Source organism: Colius striatus, chromosome 1 (assembly GCF_028858725.1).
Source record: "Colius striatus isolate bColStr4 chromosome 1, bColStr4.1.hap1, whole genome shotgun sequence".
In the NCBI taxonomy this organism is placed as follows: Eukaryota; Metazoa; Chordata; class Aves; order Coliiformes; family Coliidae; genus Colius; species Colius striatus.
The window spans coordinates 193,028,628-193,052,204 of NC_084759.1; the positions used below are offsets into that span (position 1 = coordinate 193,028,628).

Sequence of the window (23,577 nt, forward strand, 5' to 3'; positions counted from 1 at the left end):
AAAACCCAAACCAAAAGAGTGGAGATGTAAACACCTTTACTGATGGCAAGATCTGATCTCATGTTTGGACAGACTTCTGCTTTATTATAAATACCTCCATTATCGTGCTTACTTTTTAGCTCCTTTCTTTCCTGTGGAATTGTTTTGTCCCTAGCAGCCAGATTTTTTTCTGATAACATTAAAAAAAAAATCTTATACTTACTCCTTTTCTCAAATATTACAGTAAAAACTTGTAGATGTTTCTCCAGATCCCTTTCATTTTTGTGGAAAAAAAATGTTGTTGCATGTGTATAATGTTTAAAAAAAGAATCAACATCCCATTTCTTTGAAGAACACAACAAAAGCAAAGCAAGTGGTATCTTGACATATGTGTGTTGTATGTTTTATCTATAAAATTTAAAATATTTCTGTTGGAAGTCCTTCAGGACTAGAAGGCTTTCACAGCACTCTCTTAACTTGGGAAGAACTAATATTTTTTCTTTCAATTTTTGTGAATATAGTATGTTTTTTTACTATATATTCAATGATAAATATTCAATACATGAATGTATTACAATTACACTCAGACTTTACAAAGACAGGTGTCTGAAGAATTAAAGATATTTCTGTTCCCTGCAAAAAAGAAAATGTAAACAGAAGAATGTCCTTTACATGAAGATTTTGTCTGAGTGCCAAGTTATCAATGTTAGGGTGCTTAACATTGATATCAGTTTAAATAAATACTTTCCTGGCAATTAAAGAATGAAAATGGTATACTTGAGAAACAAATTTGAAATACAATTAGGAAGTTCCTCCTTTCATGGGCCCTGCATGCACGTTTAAAATTTGTCATTGGTACAATTTTATATCCAATAATAGTAATAATTTTCAAATTTAATTTTTCTGTATTCCAGCTTTACTAAACATACTGTTTCCAAAGCTTAAATGATCAAGATGTAATTTAAGAATAGGCAGATCTATTTAGTTAGCTAAAATAGTATTTTTAAATAATAAGAAGATGCTATATTAACAGAGAATCATACCTGTTCTCAGGTGCTATTGTTAAAGCATTATTGTTGCTACTTGTCTGTTACAATAGGCAATGATTTCCTTCTCTGCAGTGTATTGGGCTTTTTTGCTTTCATTGGCAGTGGTTACAGTAGCAGGAGACAGATCCATGTGTGAGAAGGAGATATAATTACAGGTAGTGCATGTGCATTTTGGATCACTGGAAAGTAGTGACGGTAAGTTTCTTCTGACAGCTATCTGCGTCACCTCAGAGATTGCAAAGGCATTATGTACAAGTGCTGTGATCCAAAGCCTTTTCAGCAACTGATGTTGGTCTTAAAGACTTTAACAGAGGATTTCAGTGTCCTTCAAGAGTTTGTATTGGCCCTTCAGTTGTCTTTTCAACAAGAAGGAAGCTGCAAAGAGCATGCTGAAGAGTGGCTGGTTGGCTACGAAATTTTGAGAGAGGTTTGTTCTAATATTGGGAAGGTTGCTGTGAGACAAAGTGGTGCCATCATTCAATGGTGACAGTGATTCCCAGAACCTAGATTACAAGGTGAACATGAACAGGCTTATTCACAAAGGAGTTCTACAGTTTCCAGATGAAGGAACCAGAAGGAGTTCAGGCAAAACCAGAAGGAGTTTTGATGTTATTTGGTGAGTGGCATAATACAGCTGACAGTTTTAACGACTCCCAAGGATGCTCCTCCTGCCATCTTTCACAGACCCTCTCATTCTTTCTTCATGTAAAACCACTTTTTTGTTTCTGTCTTTTTCCTTATGTTTTCTACCTTGTAAACAGTAAGAAACAACTTAACTGAAGTTTGACAGAGATGACTCTGTAACCTCCCAAGTCTTCCTAAAGTGTTGTGCTGTGGGTAAGGTGATCACTATGCGGACCCATGTCCTAGCAGAGCACAACTCACTGCTGAAGTGGAGAGGTTTTGGCTTGCTTTGTGCTCAGGACGATTTATAATCATTTGATGGAGCTTTTTCTGAGAACTGTTTGTCCTCTTACAAGGTTAGGAAAGGTGAAACAAGTCCTACCTCATTCTAGAGGAACAGAGCTGAGAATTCTGGGCCACTTTAAATCTGGAAGTGTAAGAGTTTGATCATCTGATGGATAAAAAATGTTGAAAACCTCACGAGAATCTTTAGAAAAGCCAGTTGTATAAATACTGTGATGAGGATCACAGTACAAAAACTTGGAGACTATTCTGAAAAACGTCCTGTGAATATCCTGTAAAAATATCTCAATTTAAACACGTTTCTACTATAAGGATTTCTAACTGTAAATTTATAACAGAAAGCAAAAACATAAAGCTTTTTAGAACAGTGAATAATAACATACAGTAAGTCTAAGGAGAAATTCTAACCTGGAATTTAAGGTTGTAACATGTATTCAATAATTGTGACCCAGTTTAATCCTTTTGGGTAAATCATCTAGCTTCATCTCCTAGGAGAGGCAGGAATCAGAATATGTGCAAGATGTTGTGAGTCATTGCTTTAGACTTTAGAAAGTAACATATGCTTGACTCAGTTTGGATGAATAGAAACCTGTTTTAAGACTGGAATTTAATTTGTCATTCTGGAACATTAGAGCAATTTTTTTCCCCTTGAATTTTGTAAGAAAAAGCACATATCAAATGAGTGGAAAAATAATAGTATTTGAAAATTTGAATAGTACTTAAGGCATTTAGGGAAATTGTCGACCTGAAGGAAAATGCTATTATCAAAAGAATCCTTACACAGTAACAGTTGTACACTGGATTGTAAAAGGAATAAATTGGAAATATTACAGACTGTAGAAATCAGAAATTATCCATTCCATCTAGTGAGTTAAAACAGTGTAGATACTAGAAGGGATGCCGTTTGAGGGTGTGAAAAAAATAACACTCCATTATTATGCTGGAGGTTGAATTTCAATTAGCTTTGGCAGAAAAGCTGACCATAAACACTCAGAAAATTGTTTGCCTTGCTTTAGACAAGGTTTGGAAAATACGACTAGTCATTTGTCATGTTTTAACTAACAAAATAATTTATTTTATCACTCTGTGTACAGAGTGTACCCTATGTACAACTATTTCCATTTGAAGATGTTTTTTGCCTACTAATGGGGAGCAATTGCCAGCTGATTTTAAAGGATGGAAGGATACTTTTTAACATACTTAGTGAATATTTTGTTGTTTGGGTTTTTTTTCCCTCCTCAAAATGGATAAACTTGTTAGGGATAAGCTTTCTGCTATTCAGGAACTCTTAAGAAATATTCTCAACTCTATCCTTGTCCCCTCCAAACAAAACCTTTCTCATGGAGGTTAAATATATATCTAAATAATAAAGCAAATGCAGTGTACATAAAATAAATAATATAAATAATGTCAATGCACAAAAATAATCAAGTTAAAGACATAATTAGAAAAAAAAAAGCACAGTCATATTTGTAGTTAGTAATGTTTTCCTTAGTGTGCTTTGCTATATTTAATCTGACAAGTAGTTATGCAAAAAGAAGTTTAAATTTTGTATTTTTTTTCTTTGAAGAATTTCTTTTTATGCAAGCACAGATTTTCAAACCACCATTGAGTAGGGCTGGTTATTGGGCTGAGATAAGAGGAGGATGGGAAAAGCAAAACTTGCTATTGGGCCTTCATCTGGTTCAGTGAATGCTGACAGACCCAAAATTACCAGAATGAAAGATTCCTCTTAATGTTTCCTTTGTGTTTCAGTGAGAACTCTATTAATGAATACTATAGCCTGGCAAAAGATGCCAAATGATGTCAACAAGGCTTAGTTAAAGTTATACTGGTGACTTCAAATAAATTCAAATGCATTGTTACGTTTAACTATACTTGTTTCCCTGCATTTATAATGGACAATTTTTAGAGTGATGGTAGCATATCTTAATGCTTTTCTTCTTAAATACCTAATGATTCCCCCAATTTATCTACAAACTTCCTTTGAAAATTTCCATTTCTGAATATAAACAAGAAACTCAAGAAACTGACTACTTAAAATTCTTCAGATGTATTAGGTATGTGACTTAAGCTGTATATTATGTATTTGGAAACTAAATATTTAAACAAGTAAAAGGCAAATTCATATGTATGCTGTTTTCCTTTTGGAGAAGCAGAAACAAACTTGATGGATGGTGGATATTCTCAAGCTTCTGGTTTCCACCCTTGAGATCTCTTGCAGTGGGTGTTTCCTTCCTACTATGTTTCATTCCTTTCTGCATCCTGTGCTTTTCTCTGTCTTCCTTATGGTGAAGATGCAGTGAAATGAAGTTTTAAAATGATAATGCTAGTGTTGCTATTTTTCTTGAATAAAATACCATTGTTCAGTAAGTTCTCTGCAAAAGCAAGGCAACAGCTACCATTAAAGCTATATACTGTCTTTCAGATTGACTTTGGCCTCCATTTGTGTTAGTGAGAACAGTGCTAAACAACTAACAGTGTTGTCTGGGTGAAATATGTCTGTCTTTAAGAATTAGGGCAGACATCTCTTGGGTACTAATGGGGAATGGCAGCCTTTTTTGAAGAAAGACAAGTTTTCCTCCAAATATTTTGTGAAAGTATTATTTTTCAACCTCAGTTGTGGTATGGAAAACTCAGTTTGGAAGGATATTACTATGAATGTTCATTAAAAGTACCTGAATCAATGTTAGATAGAGAAACCTCTATCTCTGAGATCACTAAGAGAAAATCTGATGCAACTTTTGATTTCTTAAAAAAAAAAAAAGACTTGATATTGTTAACATGAAGTCCACTTAATGTACCTCTAAATACTGAGTAAATTTATCTTCCTCTTTATACAAGGTAAAATTCACAGATTTTTCTCTTGATTTTTTTTTCTGGGCAGATACTTATTCCTCTTAATGAATACCTGCCAAGCTGACAATGAGTGGGACCCAGCTTTACTTGGTGCTTGTGTGTGGACTTGTACAGTGTATAAAAATAAAGTATCTGTGCTCACCTTTGTATCCAGGCCCTACTACTTTTGTGTATGGTGGGGGGGTAATTTTTAAAACATACTCTTACATTCAGAGCAGCAAATAAAACACGACTCTTACATAAATGTGTGACATGCTGTGCATTTTGATGTTACTAAGTATTTTTATTATTCCCCTTTAGGAAAGGAGGGGGTTAGCTTTGTCAACTTTAAAGTAAATTCATCAAATTTTTAAAAATTCGGATTCTACTATTTCGAGTAGGGCATAATCTTAAAAGTTCTGTTGTAATTTCTTCATGCTTTGAGCAGAAATATTATTTAGGCTACTGAAGAAAAATACTACTAAAGATATTAATGTAATCTGCCCAATAGGAGATTGTGAACACCTGTTTTTCTGTCACTTATTCTTCAATGAGGCAGACACTGGCTTATGTATCAGCATTGCATGAATGTTATACATAAAAGACCTGAAGAAGTTTATAAAGCTACTGTTTTGGGGTTTCTTTTCCCTTCACTTCAAAAGCTTAGTAACATCTGGAAGAATGATTTCCTTTTGTGCTTACATACTGTATGGAAGTACATACTAATATTCATATGTTGATCAAATTTAGGCTTGCTCTGTGTTTGTACCATTTTGAAACTCTGGTGCCAGAGCCTGTGATTCCTGCAGTTCTCTTTGTAAGAACTATTTATTTTAAAATGTTTAAGTTAATTTTTTTATAATAATTTTAAAATTAAACTTTAAATTACTGGATTCTTTTGCACTGTTTAATATGTCACTTGTACAATAACTATCCACAGCTCAAAACATAGATCCATCCACATAAAATCATGTTAGTAATACTGAGATTCCTAATACATTTCACAGTTTTGAGCGTGAATGGGTCAATTGGTTAATTTGCTTTGCATAATATTTTCAGGCCTGTCTATAGAATTCTGGGAAGCAGGATTGTTTATTTGAACAGTAACACTGGAAATAGTCAACTTACAGCAGTATGAGAGTTTTAATAGGCAAAATGCAGGATCCAAGCAGCTGTAGCACTAATGTGACATAAAGAAGGAAAAGACAACAGGGAATAGACTAGAATGGGTATTGATGAGGAAGGTGATGTTTAAAAATAACTATAGAAGAAATCCTAAAAGCATCTCAAGCTTGTGTCCTAATATATAACGTGCGCAGAAAATGGAAGAAAAGTACTGGACCTACTAGTTTGTGAGCAGGCTAGATTAACAAAACATGTAGATGAGCATACTTACTAATTATGTATATTTTTCTTGCCTGTGTCTAGTATTAAGCTTATTTTAAAAGGAATGTATGATATTTCATATGGCAGAGGTTTACACCACAACAAATTGAAGGTGGTATGTTTAGTTGCCACTTCTTCTGTTCCATTGTTCCCAAAAGGAAGAAGAAAGGCTGTATTAATTGATTTCTGCAACAGTGGTCTTCTGCCCTGGATAATTTTAATACTGTTCAATGCATGGTCAGTAAAATGTTTTAATCTTCACTGGTGAATGTGTTGCAGACAATCAAGATAATCTGTTTGCAATAGACACAATTAGTTTTTAGTGAAGGAGTGACCTCTTGTCAGTTGACTTTGAAATAGTGGTGACTTTGATATCTACCCATATGTGAAAGAGACCAGTTTGTGTGGAACTCTATACCTTGTCCAAACTTTTCCATCTGTGCCTAAGCAGCAGCTAGGGTATCTTGTTTTGCTTTGTTTTGTTTTGTGAAGATTTCCTTATTCATGAAAACAAACAGACAAGATTTGATCTTAGATCTGCTCTCCAGATCTTTTTTCCAGATTATATATATATTCCTCAGAGATCCCAATTCCCATAACAGATTTATTTAACAGTATTTTTTATAAAAAAAATATTGGTTTTGACTTGTCTGAAGAATTTCTTCCCTTATCTTTTCTGAGCTATTTTGTTCTAGGTTCCTTGTAGAAATTTAGGATTATTGGTGCTTTTGGCATGATGCTGTCCTACAAATCCTGTTAGAGTTTAGAAATTGCCAGCATCTCCTCATAGGGCTCTCCTCTCTGTTTTTCCAAGCCTCTGATCTCTTTCTTGACAGAACAAACAATCTCTCCCTAAAAGAAGATCCTTTCCTGTTGTACCTTTATTGATTGTCTTTTTCTTTAACCCACAACCTACACCTGAACATCTCAGAGGAGCCAAACAACTGGGCTAAAAAACATAAGTTTGAGCACAGATTCCTCTAAATGGTTAGTGTCTGCTTTGGTTTTAAAAAAAAATCATGATGATTATGAAACAATTTTGGGCAGTGCAGAGCCTTTCTGAGCTTATTTTTTGTTTTCATTCAGTTGCAGCTTGAACAGTATGGTTTTAGAGACTTAGTGGATCTGCTTTGCTCAGGTCTTGGATGAGAGCCAATTGTCTGTACTTGGTCTATGCACAATGTAAAATTACTCAAAGTAGGCTGATAAAGTGGATAGGTTGACTGAGAAGTTGGTGACAACAGTGCAGCCACCCATACCTGAATTTATTGTTATTTTGTAGCTTGGGAAATTTATTGTATTAGCTGCTGCTTTGGTATTTGCAGGCACTAATTTTCATTCATGTTCACCACTTTTCAGCCAGTGTTGCAATCTGTTCCTCTGAATGTAGTTCTACTTAGACTGCCATCATTTTGTTGCTTCTGAAATGAGAACAGTCCAAAAATCTTCAGTGTAAGCTCACTAAGCAGAGGCTCACTGTAATGTCTATGTGGTGATGAATACAGTTATCTAAAGAACTCATAAAGGCCATTAAAGATGTTGTTCTTTGTATCTGTAATGGGCGTTGGTCCGGAACAGCCCAGCACACCTGTGTGCACAGCCCTTGAGGCCAACCAAAGCTGACGTGTTAGTTCTCTATGTCAAGTTAGAGGGGCATGAACCACGAGGCCTTCAGGAAGAGCTGCTCGATTGTAGAACTATCCTTTTCCTTTTCCTTTTCCTTTTCCTTTTCCTTTTCCTTTTCCTTTTCCTTTTCCTTTTCCTTTTCCTTTTCCTTTTCCTTTTCCTTTTCCTTTTCCTTTTCTTATCTTACTTGGAGTTTAACAAATGTTACTGTAATTTGCATCCCTCTGGACTGTGAAGGCTGATTGCAAGTGTGGTAATCACCATTTGGAGATTTAAAAATTTTCTTATTTGGACTTGGGATGCATTTTTTATGTTCTAATAAGTTCTGTAAATGAGACTAGGTTTCTGCATATGCAATTTATAGAGAATCAAAATAAACAAGTGATAACATTGTTGTCTCTGCAGGCTATTTTCTCTTATGGCCTAAAAGGCACTTAGTGTAAAACTCATCTCTTATTTTCGTGATGCTATTTCTATGACCAGTTTTTTATCAGGAGTGGTATCAGCCTGACCTTGGGGGTGCAGTATGCATGTGTAAAGGTACAGATTTTTAAAATCAACAAAATAGGTTCACTTGCAAAAATCTAAGGTAGCAGAGGCAAAAGATAAGTAAATCTCAAATAGGAAAATATTTCAAATTGACAGGAGAGAAGCAGAGAGAGGAAAGGAAGAAGAACTCCAAAACCTTGTGATAGAAGTTTTGTCTGCCTGTGGAATGAAACAGTCATTAATGATGCTAGAATAGTTTTTTTTCTTTGAAGTCTCATTTTATTTACATTTTAAAAATTGCTATATGAAATAAATCTTTTGTGTGATTTTGTTACCAAAAGTGAAACTAAATTACGAGCTGGAAAACGATCACAGAGAAATGTCTTTGGGCATCTCTTAGAGCATCCAGGGTCTCGAAGATTGCAGTTAAGTAACTTATATTTTGGATTTTCTTATGCGACCTGATCTAGATGAACCTGCTTCTGCAGGGGGGTTGGACTAGGTGATCTCTAAAGGTCCTTTCCAACACCTACCATTCTATGATTTTATGATTTTATTTGTAATGTCTTGTAGTGTGTTAATAGTAATAAAATTAAAGTGTAATAACCCTTAAGCATTCATTGAAAAGCCTTTCCGGAGGCTTGCTTATGGAATGGATCAGTTGATCACTTTATCCCAGTGATTTTGTTTTGCCACAAAATTATGCCTTGTTAATATCTGTTTTTATAATCCATTTAAAATTTTATCAGGGTTAAACGTTTTCAGAAGTAATCAATAAAATTGTTGGATTATAAGATTGAGGAACCTATTTAGTCAGTCAATGTCAAGGATCTGTGACCAGGCAAATGAATTTTAGTCTGTACCTCCAAATTGTCAATTGAGTCCTGCAGTAGACATTTTTGATTGCACTGTGCCACTTCTCTTTGGTCTATTTGATCTTTTGCACTGGCTTCACACAGTTTTAAATATAAATGTGTTGGAAAGTACTGTGTTATGATAACCATCATATTATAGGAGTTAGCCTTCCTCCACTTATTTAAAACAATCTTTAAAAGAAGTAACATATCCACTGCGTTGCATAATTTGGATGATCAGTACCAATGTCATGTGTTACACTAAACATGTCTTAAAATAACAGTGTGATGGTATGGTTGAAAAGGATGAGATGAAAACTGTTCATGGAGTCTTTATGTACAGCATAATGACATGCAAGAATTTTTTTTACTGTAATGTGAGTCTTTCAATGATCATGTGGATATTCAATATTTTCAGTTCTTAGCCCCTGTGTGTTTTTAAGTTGTATTTAATAGCCATTATTCTGTCTTATTTAATAGCCATTTTTTGAGACTGGATTGAGTACATTTCTGGAAAGCTCTAATAAGCATCTACTTTGGGTGCAAGAATTGTCTTTCTTAGAGGTTTCTCTGGTGAGTGTTTCAGGAAGAACAAGTAGCATGTGCTTAACCTGGTGACAATCACTGCTGAACTGCAGCCCCTCCAACAAAGTACAAGGGTGATTAATTCAAATAGTAACAACAGGTTTTTACCTTTTGTGAAAAAAAAAGGCAACCAAAATACCCTAGTTTCTCTTCTTTTGTCTCTTTTTCAGAAATTTATGAGGCTTTGTATCTGAAAAATATATAAACAAAAGAATAAAAGAGGTCAAGTTGAAGCTCTCCTGTTGTAGAATGGTTAATTCCAAGTATTTGAACTTTGGTTGTAAACAAGCGGACATCATCTTAATGTTGCACAGGTCCTTCCAGTATTTCCATAGGTCTCACTACGGTCTCTGGTGAGGATAGGATCTTAAAATGATGCTCACATTTGTGACATTTCCTTGGTTTTTTTTGAATCACAAGCCACTTGACTCTGGAGCTCCTGGTGAATTCATTTTTCATCAGTCTCTCTGCTCTGCTTTGACAGAACGGTATGAAACAAGTGACAGACGACAGAAGGGTGCATCTCCCTTCAGTAACAGTTGGTCGGGATGTCGGTGCTGCGGTGTGCTGCCCAGCGCTTTCGGTCGCGACAGGAAGGATCGGCCCAGGTCAGCCTGGTGTGTGTTCCCACTTAGTTGTTACAAGGGCTAGATTGGTGATTAATAAGAGAATTAAAACATGAAGGAAAAGGAAATTTTACTTTTCAAAGTATTTGGAGGAAATTAGAGGCAGGGCATTAAAAAATGAAATCCAGGTATGTGTATATTTTTCCATGTCTAATTTCTTACCTATGTATGAAAGTGGTGATTTAATACTTCATTCTTTGTGACAAAAATGATTCAAAGAGCCATATTTTTCAGGGCTTTTGATCTGAAGGTTTTCGAGGGTGTCCAATACAGCTTAGATAACCAACCGGCAAGAGAATCCGTGCCATAAAGCCTTCGTTTCGGGTATTTTCCGTCCGGAACGCGCCTCTGCGCACCCTGTGGCAGCCGTGGCCGTCAGACTCGCCCGGTCGCCGCGTCGGCTCGCGCCGAGGAGAAGCGCGTGCCCCCCCGCCGGCGGAATGGTTCCGCCCGCCGCCGTGCCCAGTCATGTGCGCGGGCCGGCCTGGCCCGCCGCCTCCCGCCCCGTCCCCTCAGAGCGCGGCTGGGCCGGCCCTCGCACAGGCAGCGCGGCTCCTGCGGCCTGCTTCCGAACAAAAGGGCTTAGCGAAACAAGGTCGTCTGCTGAATAAGACTTTGGAAAGCGAGGGCAGGCGGTCTCGGTTGTGAATATTTTCTGATTTTTCCAGAAATCAAGCAGAAGATTGAGCTGCTGATGTCAGTTAACTCTGAGAAGTCGTCCTCTTCAGAAAGGTACAGCTGCATCTCTTGCATGAGCGATCCATGCTGTAGCATTGCCAAGCAGCAGCGCAGGGCTTCTTTCTTTCCCTTGTCAAGTTTGCTAGCATTGTTTACGTATTGCATGCTGGTTGTTGTACCGTATCTGTTGAACCTCCCTTTTTGGTTAAGCTTTGCCCATTTTTGCAGAGATTCATTGGTTTATTTTCTGTTGGGGTTTTAATGTTTTTTTGATCTTAAATGAAGCCTACTGGGCTGCAGCATGCAAATCATACTACAGCAGGCTGCTGGTTTGTATGTGCTCGTGGTGCAGACCTTGCTCCTTTTCCTGATGCGAACAGCATCTCGGTTTCTAAATTCGTTTTTAAAGACCTCGCTTTTTTGTTGTGTTGCAGAAAACCGTTCCACGGTTGCAAAGGGTTCCTTTCAATTTAGATGCATAGGAAATGTAACTTGATGAAGCGTTTCATGTCCTGTTATGTGGAAAGGGAGTGTCCTTTGCAAAGTAGCTCAGGAATCGCAAATCCTCCAATTAGTCACATTCTGTAAGATAGATGTGATCCTTGTTCAAGTCTGTGCTAGGAAATGGAGCAGTCACTGCATGCAGGAATGGTTCATGCCTGCAGGTAAGGACAAAATGACTCAGAAGTGTTTTTAAAGCAATTATTTTCTCTATCAATCAGATGATTACAATTTCAAGTAGCTGTTTCATTTTAAAGAAATATTTCGAGGTACTAAATACATGTTAGGTTTCCGGACATGAAATAACAACCTGGTGATTATTTTGTTGATTTTAAATGATCCAACCTCGTTCACTTGTGTTTGCTTGAGACTGAATTTTAGGGGAGATTTCAATTTTTTTAGAAATTGCTTGAATCCAGAGCAACATAATACAATTTTCCCCAAAAAATTATTTACAGTAATCATTTCAACTAGATGTAGAAGGCCATCCACAGGTTCTGTTTTTCCATTTTAATATTGAATGGTGGCAAAAGAAGAGATTATTACTAATTTTAAGCACTCAAACTGTATGTTTAACTGAAATTATTATCTAAAGTACATTTTTGAATGGCTCAGCATAGAAAGACGTGATAATGCACAGAAAGCTATCGTAGGGAAATAGGCTAGAAGACATCTTTCAAAATGAATAAGTGCTGTGTGGCATGCGTAGATTTAAAAACATTAAATGAGCAGTTTGATTTGTAAGTATATTTGTGTAGGATACATAGAAGAAAACTGCATTGCTTTTCACCAGCTATCATATAAGAAAATACCAGCAGTGAGAGATGGAGAAAATGGTGGGGGGGAATGGGTTGTTAAGTCACCTTTCCAAAATGGAGAAATATAAGAAGAGCTTTGAGAGATCTTTTATTTATTTATTTATGCAAAGTTAAGAATTGTGAAAGGAATCGTTAATGCTTGTTTGTTTTCCTCTGTCCCACCCTGATGCCTAAAATTTTTAAATACAAGACTAATAAGGTGGTGGTGATAACAGAGAGGATGATGGGGTGAAAATAGTAAAGGAAACAGGTGTTAACTTGATTTTTGAAAGGCTTTTGTTGGCATTGCAGTGGGTGAATTCAGTGTATAGTATACACATTTATTAATATGAATGTTATGCAGCACCCTAAAATGGATCAGTTTGGTTTTCAGCAAAACACACTCATAGTTGTAGTCCTAGATGAATAGCTCTCTGTAAAAGATTATAACACGTAATTGTAAAAAGATGCATTTGTCTGACATCTATTTAAATACTATTCACTAAAAGGTAAGATTTTTATAATAGCATGATGCATTATCTTGCAATAAAGATTTAAATGTGAATGCGATATATACCCATAGATTTCTTGTGAGGATTTAACTATGTGGTACTGTTCACTTGGAGATTGATTTGATACATCAACTGCACGGTTTAGATGGTCAGTTATAAATGAAAACAGCTTTATTATAGTATCTGAGATTTTTTTTTTTAAATAACCACATTCTTTTCACTTGTCTAAAAATAGACTGAATTTTTTTGCAAGCTGTTATGAAACAGTGCTGTCTGTCCTATTAGCTGCCAGTTCCTTCCAAGGCCCAAATTAAAAATTAAGGTGTTTTTAAGAAAAAAATAATCGTACTATTGAGTGTCTGAACTGCTCAGCTGTCCTCACTCTGCTATATAGCAAAATTGCACTGTATGTTCATATGATACAGACATGAAAATATGCGTGTTTTTGACAAACACAGAAAGGAAAAACATACTTGCATGTTTTTTTAATTACCATTTTTGACCTTTACTCCTTGAGTAGCTTGAGTTTTGAGTGGAAATGCTGGGTGGAAGATCTGAAAGAGTCTTCAGCTTGTTTCTTGTTTTCCACACTACCAGAGGCTGCTAGACAGTGCTTGCATCGCGGGAGGAGAGGGGAGGGGAGACGAGGTGCTCAGTGCATTTAAAGAAACTGGTGAAATGGGAGTAGAGAAGGAATGAGAGAGAAGCCCATTACTTGCTTCTTTGCTTGGTCTTTGTTTTTACAAGGCAGTTTAGTGTTTGTAGGTTTCCTGCTCACTTGGCAAGTTCAATGTGTCATCCTATCCTAGAGGGAAAAAATGATTAGTAGGAAATTGGAATATAGTGGATGGTTTGTTTGCTATGGAAGCTCAACATGTTAGAAATCCTGCAGCATTCTCTTAGGATAGTTGTTAACGTTTTTAAGAGACTTTTAGGAGACATTAGCAAGAAAATGAGATGAACCCTTTTATTGAGGATGCTCCAAGATGTTAAAGACATTGCAGCCTTGAAAAGTGAGTTGTTACAAACCAGAGACATTTTTCATTGTGAGGTTCATCCTTCCTTTCTCCTTACCCCCTTCCCCTCCTCCCCTCCCCATCCCCCCCAAAAAAAACCCCTGTGATTGCTGATGGTGGGCAATAAGATATCTGCGTTTTGGTGTGTTATTGAGCAGTCATAATCAGACAGAATCTGTAAGTCCACAATTTCTGAGTAGTTACTGCTGGCCATATATGTGTTAGCAGCTGGTGACAAAGTCCTCATTCCTTGTCGATAAGGTAACGTGGTAACTGCGGATGCGTGTGTGCACATGAACAGTTACAGTGGATCAGGTAACCTGCCGTAGCTTGTTACACTGAATTGATTTGTTTGGATGCCTGAGGTTTGAGTACACCCTGGAAATGAGTTCATACAACATGGTTACAATGTCACACAATCTGATTTCTTCAATAAGTGTTAATTTAGCTACTGTGTTACCCCCACTTTCTTTGGGAGGCTGTGTGAGGTTACTTGTCCAAGCTTTTTGCAAATGTCATTAGAAAGCAAGTCCAACCAGAGGAGGATGGTCTTTCAAGAACCCTCCAAGAAAGCAAAAATATTTTCTTTTCTCTTGTATGAGTTACACAGTCTTCTCATGTACAGTATAGTCAATAGTTAGTGATATATGGATTTTCTTTTTTGCCTTTTTAAGGGCTTTATGGAACTCCTTGCATATATCTATTTTATTTTGAGAAAAGGTAGTTCTTCCACCTGGGTCACTTTCTATTCTTTAGACTGCAAACCTAATATATATAGTATTTTTATTTTTCATACCTTAGGACGAAGAACTTGGTAGTTTTTTTAGCTCTGTTGTTGGATTAGAAGTTTAATGTCATCTTAGCAATGGAGTTTGAGCACAGGGTATTTACGAGTAAAGGTTATTAGCAAGGCTGTTAAGTCTGGAGTATTTGACCTGCTCTTTCCCATCTTTCTGCAGAGGCTGCTTAAGCATGTTTCTTTAAAATTAATTTCTGCTTCAGTGTTTTCTTTTTAAAAAATAATAGCAGCCACTCATGAGCAGTCTTTAACTGTAGATAACTGTTAAGCAGTAGATAACTGGTGTGTATATAATTCAATTTTTGTCATTTTGAAAGGTTTTATAAACAGCAGTAAAGGGGAGATACTTTTAAATGACAGTAGGACAGCAAAGTTTGTTATTCAATGTGTAGAAATATTTGAGGTGAAGTGGTTCCAGTCAAGATTTAAGGACAGCAGTTGGTTTGGAGGTTTTTTTTTTCATTTGTTTGTTCATTGATTTTTTAAAAAAATATTATTATTATTATTGGTGTTTTAGCCTTAGGCTATGTGTACCCCTCTCTCTTTATAATTTATCATTGCAGAGTAAATTAACGTATTTCTCAGTGCTTTTACATGGTTTCTTAACCAATTCACACCAAGAATGCAGTCCGGGATAAAGTAAAAGAAGACAACTAAAATAATGAGGAGGAAGAAAAGAAGATGGAGAATGAGTACTGTGTGCTTCCTTTTCTAAGAAACTTAATGTTAGCTGATATGAGACTTTATGAAGCACTAGGATGCTGAAGCGTTAGGATGCTGAAGGATTCCTCCAGGTTTAAGAATATGTGGGATTTTTGTTTGTGTTTTTTTATGGATGTGTCTGTGTTTTTATAATTTAGTTGTGGATACACTGCTTCTAAGGCAGAAGTGTCACTTAAAATGAAGTACAGAAATAAAACATATTTAAAGTAGAACCATCAGCTTACAACATTCAGTATGAGTGGACATTGCTGTGTGTCAGGTGAATGTTTTGAGTCAATTCTTAGTTACATAAATAACAGAATTAGTACCTAATGTCAAAACAAAACTGTCAATTATGCAAATTTTTTGTAAATTCCACTTTTAAACATATTTTTAAAATACCATGTTTTCTTTAACAATTTCCCTACTTTAATATTTTTTTAAAATATGTTAAAGAAATACTGCCACTCTACTATTTCAAGCCAATAAAAATTAATTTTTGTGATCATGCAACTTTAAATTTTCATTTAAAAATTATGATAATGAATAGTATATATTTTTTCCCTTGTTTACAAAATTGCAGCTAATACTACATTTTGTTGTATATTGTCTCAGAATAGGGAGGAAATCACTCTATCTTATTGTGAGCCCTAAGCTATTTGTTCAGGAAGGTCCTTCATTCCATCATCAAACTCTGTTCAGATCTCTCTGAGACTAGATACTTAATTACAGATTACTAAAATTGGACCCCTAAAATGGTATGTTTTGTGTACTTTTCCTATTAAAAAGTTTCATGGACTCATTGTTTAAGCATGCAAGACTTTGAAGTATGAAAGGGATGTAGAGACAAGGAATGCTGCAACATGCCATTGTGCTTGTGTAGGAAACAATGGAAATAGCCTATGTAGAAGCAACCACTTGTGGAGCAGCTTTTTTACTGGAGGTGATATTTTTAGGGGACACTGCACTGTTTTTAGAACTGATATTAGCTGTATCAGTTCATCAGGAGACTTTGAAAATATTTAAAATTTTAAATATGTTTTGTTTTTCAGTGGTAGACTTTGCTTATTATTTCTGTGTCTGTCTGAAATTTCTGCTATATGTAAAAAAAATGCATGGGCTTTAGTAGTTAATCACAGGTGATGTGTCATTAGTGTTCCTACTATTCAAATGATCTTCTGTGCACTACTTGATTTTATTTTTTTTCCTCTTTTTTAAAAGAACTTTTCATCATGCAGGTATTTGTGAGATATTTATTACAGGGAGGTTTCTAATCTATCTTCTGAAAACATAAATCTCCACTTTTGGTGCTTATTGTTAGAACTGAAATGAGAGCTTGAGGAATGGGAAAGATTAAACATGCTGGGGGACTGTGTGAGAACTGTTGACTGGAAACTAATTTAAACAATCCAATGATGATTAGAACACAGGTAGTGAGTGACTTAAAAACCATATCTATATAAAATTTGAGAACTGTAGCTTGAACAATGTGCTTTTTTTTCCTAAGGTAAACATATATTCGAGTTCAACTTCAAGGTAAAACATCATTGAAAAGTAACAGGTCAAAGCCTTTTATATTACAAATTCAATCTGTCTCATGACTTGAAACTTTTTGCCTGATCACTGTCTTAATCATGACTCCAGGCCCCTAGAGAGGGGGTAAGGGAAAGTTACCTGATCAGTTGCCTAAAACAATATGTGCTTAGGCCAGATGATTGCATTTCTATAGTTGCTGTGCTATGTTAGAGGATAAATTAATTTGTGATTTTCTGTGCCTTCACATTATAAACTTACAAAAGAATAATGAAATATTTAGATGTTCATGTAATTCAGTAAATTTACTGTGGTGCAATATGTGTATTTTCATTGATCTGCAATTGATGTACTTACCAAGAGATGCTAAATAGCAGGTTAAGCAAATGTATGCCAATTTAAGCATTCCATTTTGTTTTAACATTTCCATTGTGACGAGATGGATAGTCAGGTGCCATTTCCCTGTTGCTCAGTATTACTGTGCATGAGGATAGAGCAATGTATATCTTTTGGGGAGGAGAAGACCATATTAGTACAGAAACTATGTGTTTGTTCTCTTGTCAGAGCTTAAATATTATCAGAAGTTCTGGCAGAAACTGGGAGAAATTTTTGTCATGAACACTGCGATAGGCAGCATTATTTTCTTTTGTGACCTGTATCAGAATATCCAGCACTATTTTTTTTTCTTATTTTTTTTTGTATGGTGGTGGAAAAGGGGTCTGAAATTCCTATGGGTTTCAGGGCACAGCTGTTTTGTTATTCTGTACCCAGAAGACTTCCAGATTCTTCTTGTCTGTCATCTTCAGCTGCTATTGCCACTGTCCACAGAAGCACTGAGCTCCTGCCATACCACATATGGAACAGACATATCAACCTCTTGTTTATTGCATGCCATGAACTCGAATGGAAGATGTTTGGAATTAGCTCTGCTCTTTATGAATCCTTCTAGAAAAGGATTGCCTTACCCATAGGAGACTACGTGTGGTGGTTTCCTCAGAGTGGTGCTTTGTCATCCTGGTATGACAGTGTAAAAGCCTTTCTGACACATCCTGTTGTATTTGTGACAAGAATCAGGAATTTCCAAAGTTGCTTATGTCTTAGCTATGAGAAATGGCTGCTTTCACAAAGACTGATACAGCTCTGCACCAAGACTTCCCTAAGACATGTGAAAAAGATGATCAGCCACAGTGATTCTGAAGTACATTTTTATCAATTAAAATGTTTCATTCTAACATAATGCAAGTACAAACAGTCTTTATACACTTAGTTTGAGGTCTTACTTGGCTCCTTCCCAGATAATTAAGTGTTTTAGACTATTAGTCTAGGAAACCAAATTAAAAAAAAGTCACAGCCTTCAACAGAGTACTTTCACAAGGGAAGTGAAAGAATGCAGAACTTAAAAAGAAATTATTGGTGATCAAGAAAGAAAAGTCTTCCCCTTTCTCACAAGTACTCTTGATATCTGTGGGTGGATTACTGAGCTGATGAATTAGCCTAGTCCCTGTTCCTTGGGCACTCCAACTGTAGTATGCTGCCAGGGAATGCATGGGGTTTTTTTGTTGTGCAGGCTGCTGTATTTAAAAGTACAATTGCTTTCTATGGAAATCTGTTTACGTATCTCTCCAAGGCAAACTTATTTAATGTATTCTTGTAATTTAATTTACATCTACTTTGTTTAATCTGTATTTTTGCTTTATTTGTGTTACTTTTCCATTGTAAAGAGTGTATGTTGAGTCTTGACTTGAAAGCACATAGGAGAGATCCAGTCAAGATTCCTTTCAAACCATAGGAATTTCAAGGGCTATTAAAAGAATCTTAGGACATCCAATTGAAGTAGAATAATGCCTGAGAATGTGAATACATTTTTTTTAACTATCCTTTAAATATTTGGTGGTTTACAAAATGCCTTAGCCAGGCTGCATGGAGTGTTCAACAGATGCCAGGACAGCTTAAGCAGGGATAGACTACTCAGAATTTGAATCTAGGACAGATTTATACGCTTCACCTTCACAGAGTTACTGATAGCTTTGCTAAGAAACTTGCTAAAGGTGTGTGTCCTTTTAGCTATGCCAGTTGTTAGAGGTAGCCAAATGGCTTTGGGTCTCAGGGGCATACCTCCTGTCTCAGCTAAATAGGGAAATGCAAGACTGCTGCAGTTCTATGTCCCCAGAGCCAGCCAGTAATGAGACTTGAGTGCTTATTCCCAGTAGGTGTGCGTGCATGCATGCACGCTCCCGTACAGAAAATGCACACGCAGCTGGCCACACAGATCAACAGAGACTCCAACCAGTGCTTTTATTGGCACCCACAGAAACATACACAGAGCATTCAAGCAAGAACAACATGGACAGTCCAGTCCTGTTCCTCTTTTCTAGCTCCTCCGAAATCCACTAGTGGAATTTTCACAGAAATTCCCATTACATCTATCCCCCCAAGAGCTGTTTTTAAATAGCCCATGCAGTTGCCGAAGCCTTGACCCCCTGATGTCCCTCATTTGTTGGCACTTAGACCCATGTGTGCTTGAAGTTTGTGTTCTCACTTGTTGCTAGTGCTTAGACCTCACCTCTTACTTACTTGCTGTCGAGTCTGACTTGAGGTTGGCTTGAGTTCACACATACACGCTCAGAATAGAAAGTGCATCCACAATAGAATTTAATGACAATATAGAATAGATGGTTGTGATCAAGGGCAGAGCTCAGACAAGTGCACTGACCAGCCACCCTTTGCACTGGGCTTGCCCCATTTATCCTTTTTCCCTGTTTTTTTCCCATACTTGTTTTACCTTTAACCCTGTCTTTCTCATAGTGCCTTCCCCATAATATTTCATAATGTCTTGCATATTCTCACAATCCCATAGTAAGTTTTACACAATTCCAATATGTTCTTCCTCCTTGCATCCCATAAAAATTCCTGTAACACTTAAGGCAATAGCCTTTTGTTTTCAAGGTGTTTCTAGAGAGAGAGTTTCCTCCTTGGGTGGGTTTCACACTGGGGAGAGTATGGTCTAATTGATGTTTTTGGGAGTAGCTGATTCAGGTGCACTGTTTCCACTGATGATATTGTTAGGGTTTCTCTACCTACTGTTTTTCTGCTGATTCTTGCTGGATCTGTTTATACTATGATTAACCTTTAATGACATAACCTAACACTGGTCTCAAAGAGACCTAGGAGCTCCTGCGAAAACTGGATCTATGTCTGTTTGGATTTTTGGCCATCTGACATGGACATTCAAAAGATTAAGATCAACTGAAGATAGAAAATGCGTGATTCCTTTGCTACAACTTCTCAGCCTCATGGCAATTTAGTGTAGCAGAATTTTGTCTACTACTTAACTCTATTCAGTTCATAGGCATCTATTTCTGGAAAGGAAAAGTGAGGTATCTTCTTACAAAGTGTTAAATATATACTGTTTCAGACTTAAACCTGCTGGAAGTACTAGGCTCATACATCTAGTGAAGGCAAAGCAAGTAGTGGTACTTAATCTGCTCAACTTGTCCTTTGTATTTGTTCCAAAACCCTTTTGAGGTAAGATGGCACAGGGATGCATAATAATATTAGGGGTTCTGGAGCATAAACCAACTCAGACTAGTCATCCTGCCTCTATGCATTGTGGTCTGGAAAAGAGCTGTCTGATAATAGCAATCAAAAAATATTTATTGGGCCAATTGAAAAAAAGGCAGAAAGTAATTGTATGTCCTTGTTTAGGAGGGGAGTAATGTCTTCAAGGTGGACAGGAAGGTGAGTTGTTAATTTGACCTGCAAGCATCAAGAAGATTGCTTGGTTCCTTTGTAAGGTATCTGAGCAGGCAAAAACCACAGACCCACAGTGTGTATTAGGCAGTATTTGGCTATTTGACGTCTGTATCCAGAAAACCTGACGTGTTATTTTTACTACAGGAACCCAATAGCTAGCTAATACTTGAGGTTTTGCCAAGTTGCTTCTCACAGGAAGAGAAATAGATGATGTAATTTGGAGATTGTGAGATTTTTGTGTGTGTGCATGCGCAGTCCTGTTTATTTACAAAGTATGTAAACAGAGCTCTGTTTGCTTGAGCAGAGTAGAAACACAGTGCAACAACCAGCTATTTTGCTGATGTTTTCAAGTCTGCCTGTCTAGTAGATACTGTACGTAAAAAAAAAAAACTTGCTTAAAACCAGAAAACCCACCCCAAACCCCCTACACAACTATTTCTCCTAAGATCAGGGGAGACATCACAGGCACAGCTTTTTTTTTCTGTTTGTTTTTTTTTTTTCTACTTAGAACAGAGACATCTGTAACTGCAAGAATTTCCCCCAACTCCTCTACAACTTCATAATTGTAATTTGTAAAATTCTTAGTTCTTCATACATTTACAGTCTGACTGGATTTGATGGGTAAGTGCTTTGGCAGCATTGCGTTTAACTTTTGGGTTTTTTGGTTTTTTTTTTACAGCTGTTGTGTAAAAAACCTAATGTTCCTGTTTTTACTTAGACTAAAGGGAGAGTATTCGTCTCAACAATCAACCCTGGTTATAGTCAAGTACAGAATTCTTTAGAGAGCAGCTTGATCACAGACATGTTTTTTTTAGGATAACAATGGCATACCTAAAATACAACTTTCAAAAAACTGTTTATCCACACTACAATACCTTTATTCACTGTCTGGACTCTACAGTTTGTTCCCAGATCATGTCATGCGGTATCTGAAGACTCATGCCCTTTACTGCAAATAGCTCTGGGCAGACTTTGGACAGGTGTGAGCTGCTTTAGGATCTGTCTTCACATGCTTCTGCCAGGTCTTCACTGGACTTTTCTAGGCAATGTTTATGTTTTTTCCATCCTGGTTTGGTTTGTTGGTTTTTTGTCTGTTCTAAATGATTCCTTTTCTTCTCTAGGAAGTTTGACTCCACGTTATTGTGTGATGCTTCATCACCCTACTCCATTGGTCTAGACCTGTATGAGTCAGCTGGATCTGAGACTCACGACTTCCTCTCTCTCTAAATTTCTAAGACATTTCTGTTTTGTCCATAACTAGCAGTTCATGTGTGTACTGCAAAAAGTAATGCAAGATTAAATTGCAGTGGTGTCATATATGCAAATAATACAACAAGAGGTTTATTCCAGAGCTTTTCCTCTACCCCCCACCTCAGTCTTCATTCTTGTCCCTCTTTGTGTTTAGTTACCATCTGCTTACTATCCTCTATCATTTGTTTACTTTATTATCCCCGCCTTTGATTTTGTGCTGGTTATTTGGAAATACGTTTTTGGAAATTTGGAAATCAGTTTGAAGTACTGATACACTGAAAGAGATGCAGATTTTGTGAAGTGAGAGGTAGAGACATGAAAATATGATAGCACTTCATTTGCTTCTGTGTGTGCATATATATATATATGTATAATGAAGGTTTTCCAGTAATTCAGTTATCAGTTCTTAGTGGCTGGAGTTCACACGAGAAATAATAAGATTTATTGTGAAGTAGTAAAAAAAAGGGTTCAGATATATACTGAAAGACAAAAATGTTACAGGCTTAGGATATATTTAACAAAGATTAAACAGCAGCAATGTGTGTTGCTCATCTTGACTTCAGCAAAACTTCTGGTGTGATCTGGTATAACATGTTGATTGTTGAGCTAAGAAAGTCTAGGCTAGATAAGTAGACGATGAGAAGCAGCATAGAATCAGAATGGTAGGGGTTGGAAGGGACCTTTAGAGATCATCTAGTCCAACCCCCAGACAGTTAAGTGGACTGAAATCTGGATGACCTCTTGGGCTGAAAGGGCTGTGGTCATGGCACCAAGTCCAGCTGGAGGCTGGCCGTTAGTTGTGTTCTCTAGCAGTCATCCCTTGCTGGGGACAGTACTATTTAATAACTTCAGTAATGACTTGGCTGATGGGACAGAGTGCATCCTCAACAAATTTGCTCACGATACAAATCTGGGAGGAGCGAATAATGCACCAGAGGGTTGTGCTGCTACTCAGAGGGACTTCAACAAGCTGACAAAAATCTGAAGTTCAGCACAGGGGAATACCAAGTCCTGCACCTGGGTAGGAATCATAGAATCATTTATGTTGGAAAAGACCTTTAAGATGGAGTCCAACCATTAACCCAGCACTGCCACATCCACCACTTAACCATGTCCCTAAGAATAACCTCATGCACCAGTACAGGCTGGGGGCCAAATAGCTGGAAAGCAGCTTTGCAGGAAAAGAGCAGATAGACAGCATGTTGAACTTGAGCAAGCAAAGCATGAGACACGTTAACATTAAGTCAAGGGAGGTGATCCTTCCCCTCTACTCAGCCCAGGTGAGACACACTGGAGTGCTGTGTCTAGTGCTGGGCTCCCTAATACAAGAGAGCTCTAGATGGATATACTGGAGTAGGTCCACTAAAGAGCCGCAGACATCATAAATGGCTTGGAGCCCCTACCATACAAGGAAAGGTAGGGAGAGTTGGGCTTGTTATGCATGGAGAAGAGAAAATTCAGTGTGTGTAAATTAATTCCTGATGGGTGGGTATAAAGAAGACAGACTCCTCAGTGGTGTCCACTGAATGGAGAAGAGACAGAAGACACAAACTGAAGTACAATAACTTCCATTCAGGCATAAGAAAAGCTTTTTATTGTGAGGGTAGTTGAACAGTGGCACAGGTTTCCCAAAGTAGTGAATCCCCATCTTTGGAGATACTCAAAACCAAACTGGG

The 23,577-nt window shown here is 37.0% G+C and overlaps 1 protein-coding gene across 4 annotated transcripts in view; it reads left to right on the forward strand.

The window, feature by feature from the left end:
• The window catches only part of SRPK2 (SRSF protein kinase 2), a 145,348-nt gene that overhangs the window by 37,598 nt on the left and 84,173 nt on the right, over nt 1-23,577 (forward strand). The window contains exon 1 of one of the 4 annotated variants that reach the window (XM_062019114.1): nt 10,872-11,091. The exons of 2 other annotated variants lie outside the window; for them this stretch is intronic. In XM_062019114.1, coding sequence (XP_061875098.1) covers nt 11,054-11,091 — 38 coding nt within the window. In that variant the 5' untranslated portion in view covers nt 10,872-11,053. Of the gene's footprint in view, nt 1-10,871; nt 11,092-11,626; nt 11,703-23,577 lie in introns of those variants that run through there. One more of the 4 variants, XM_062019106.1, reaches the window with a different exon arrangement.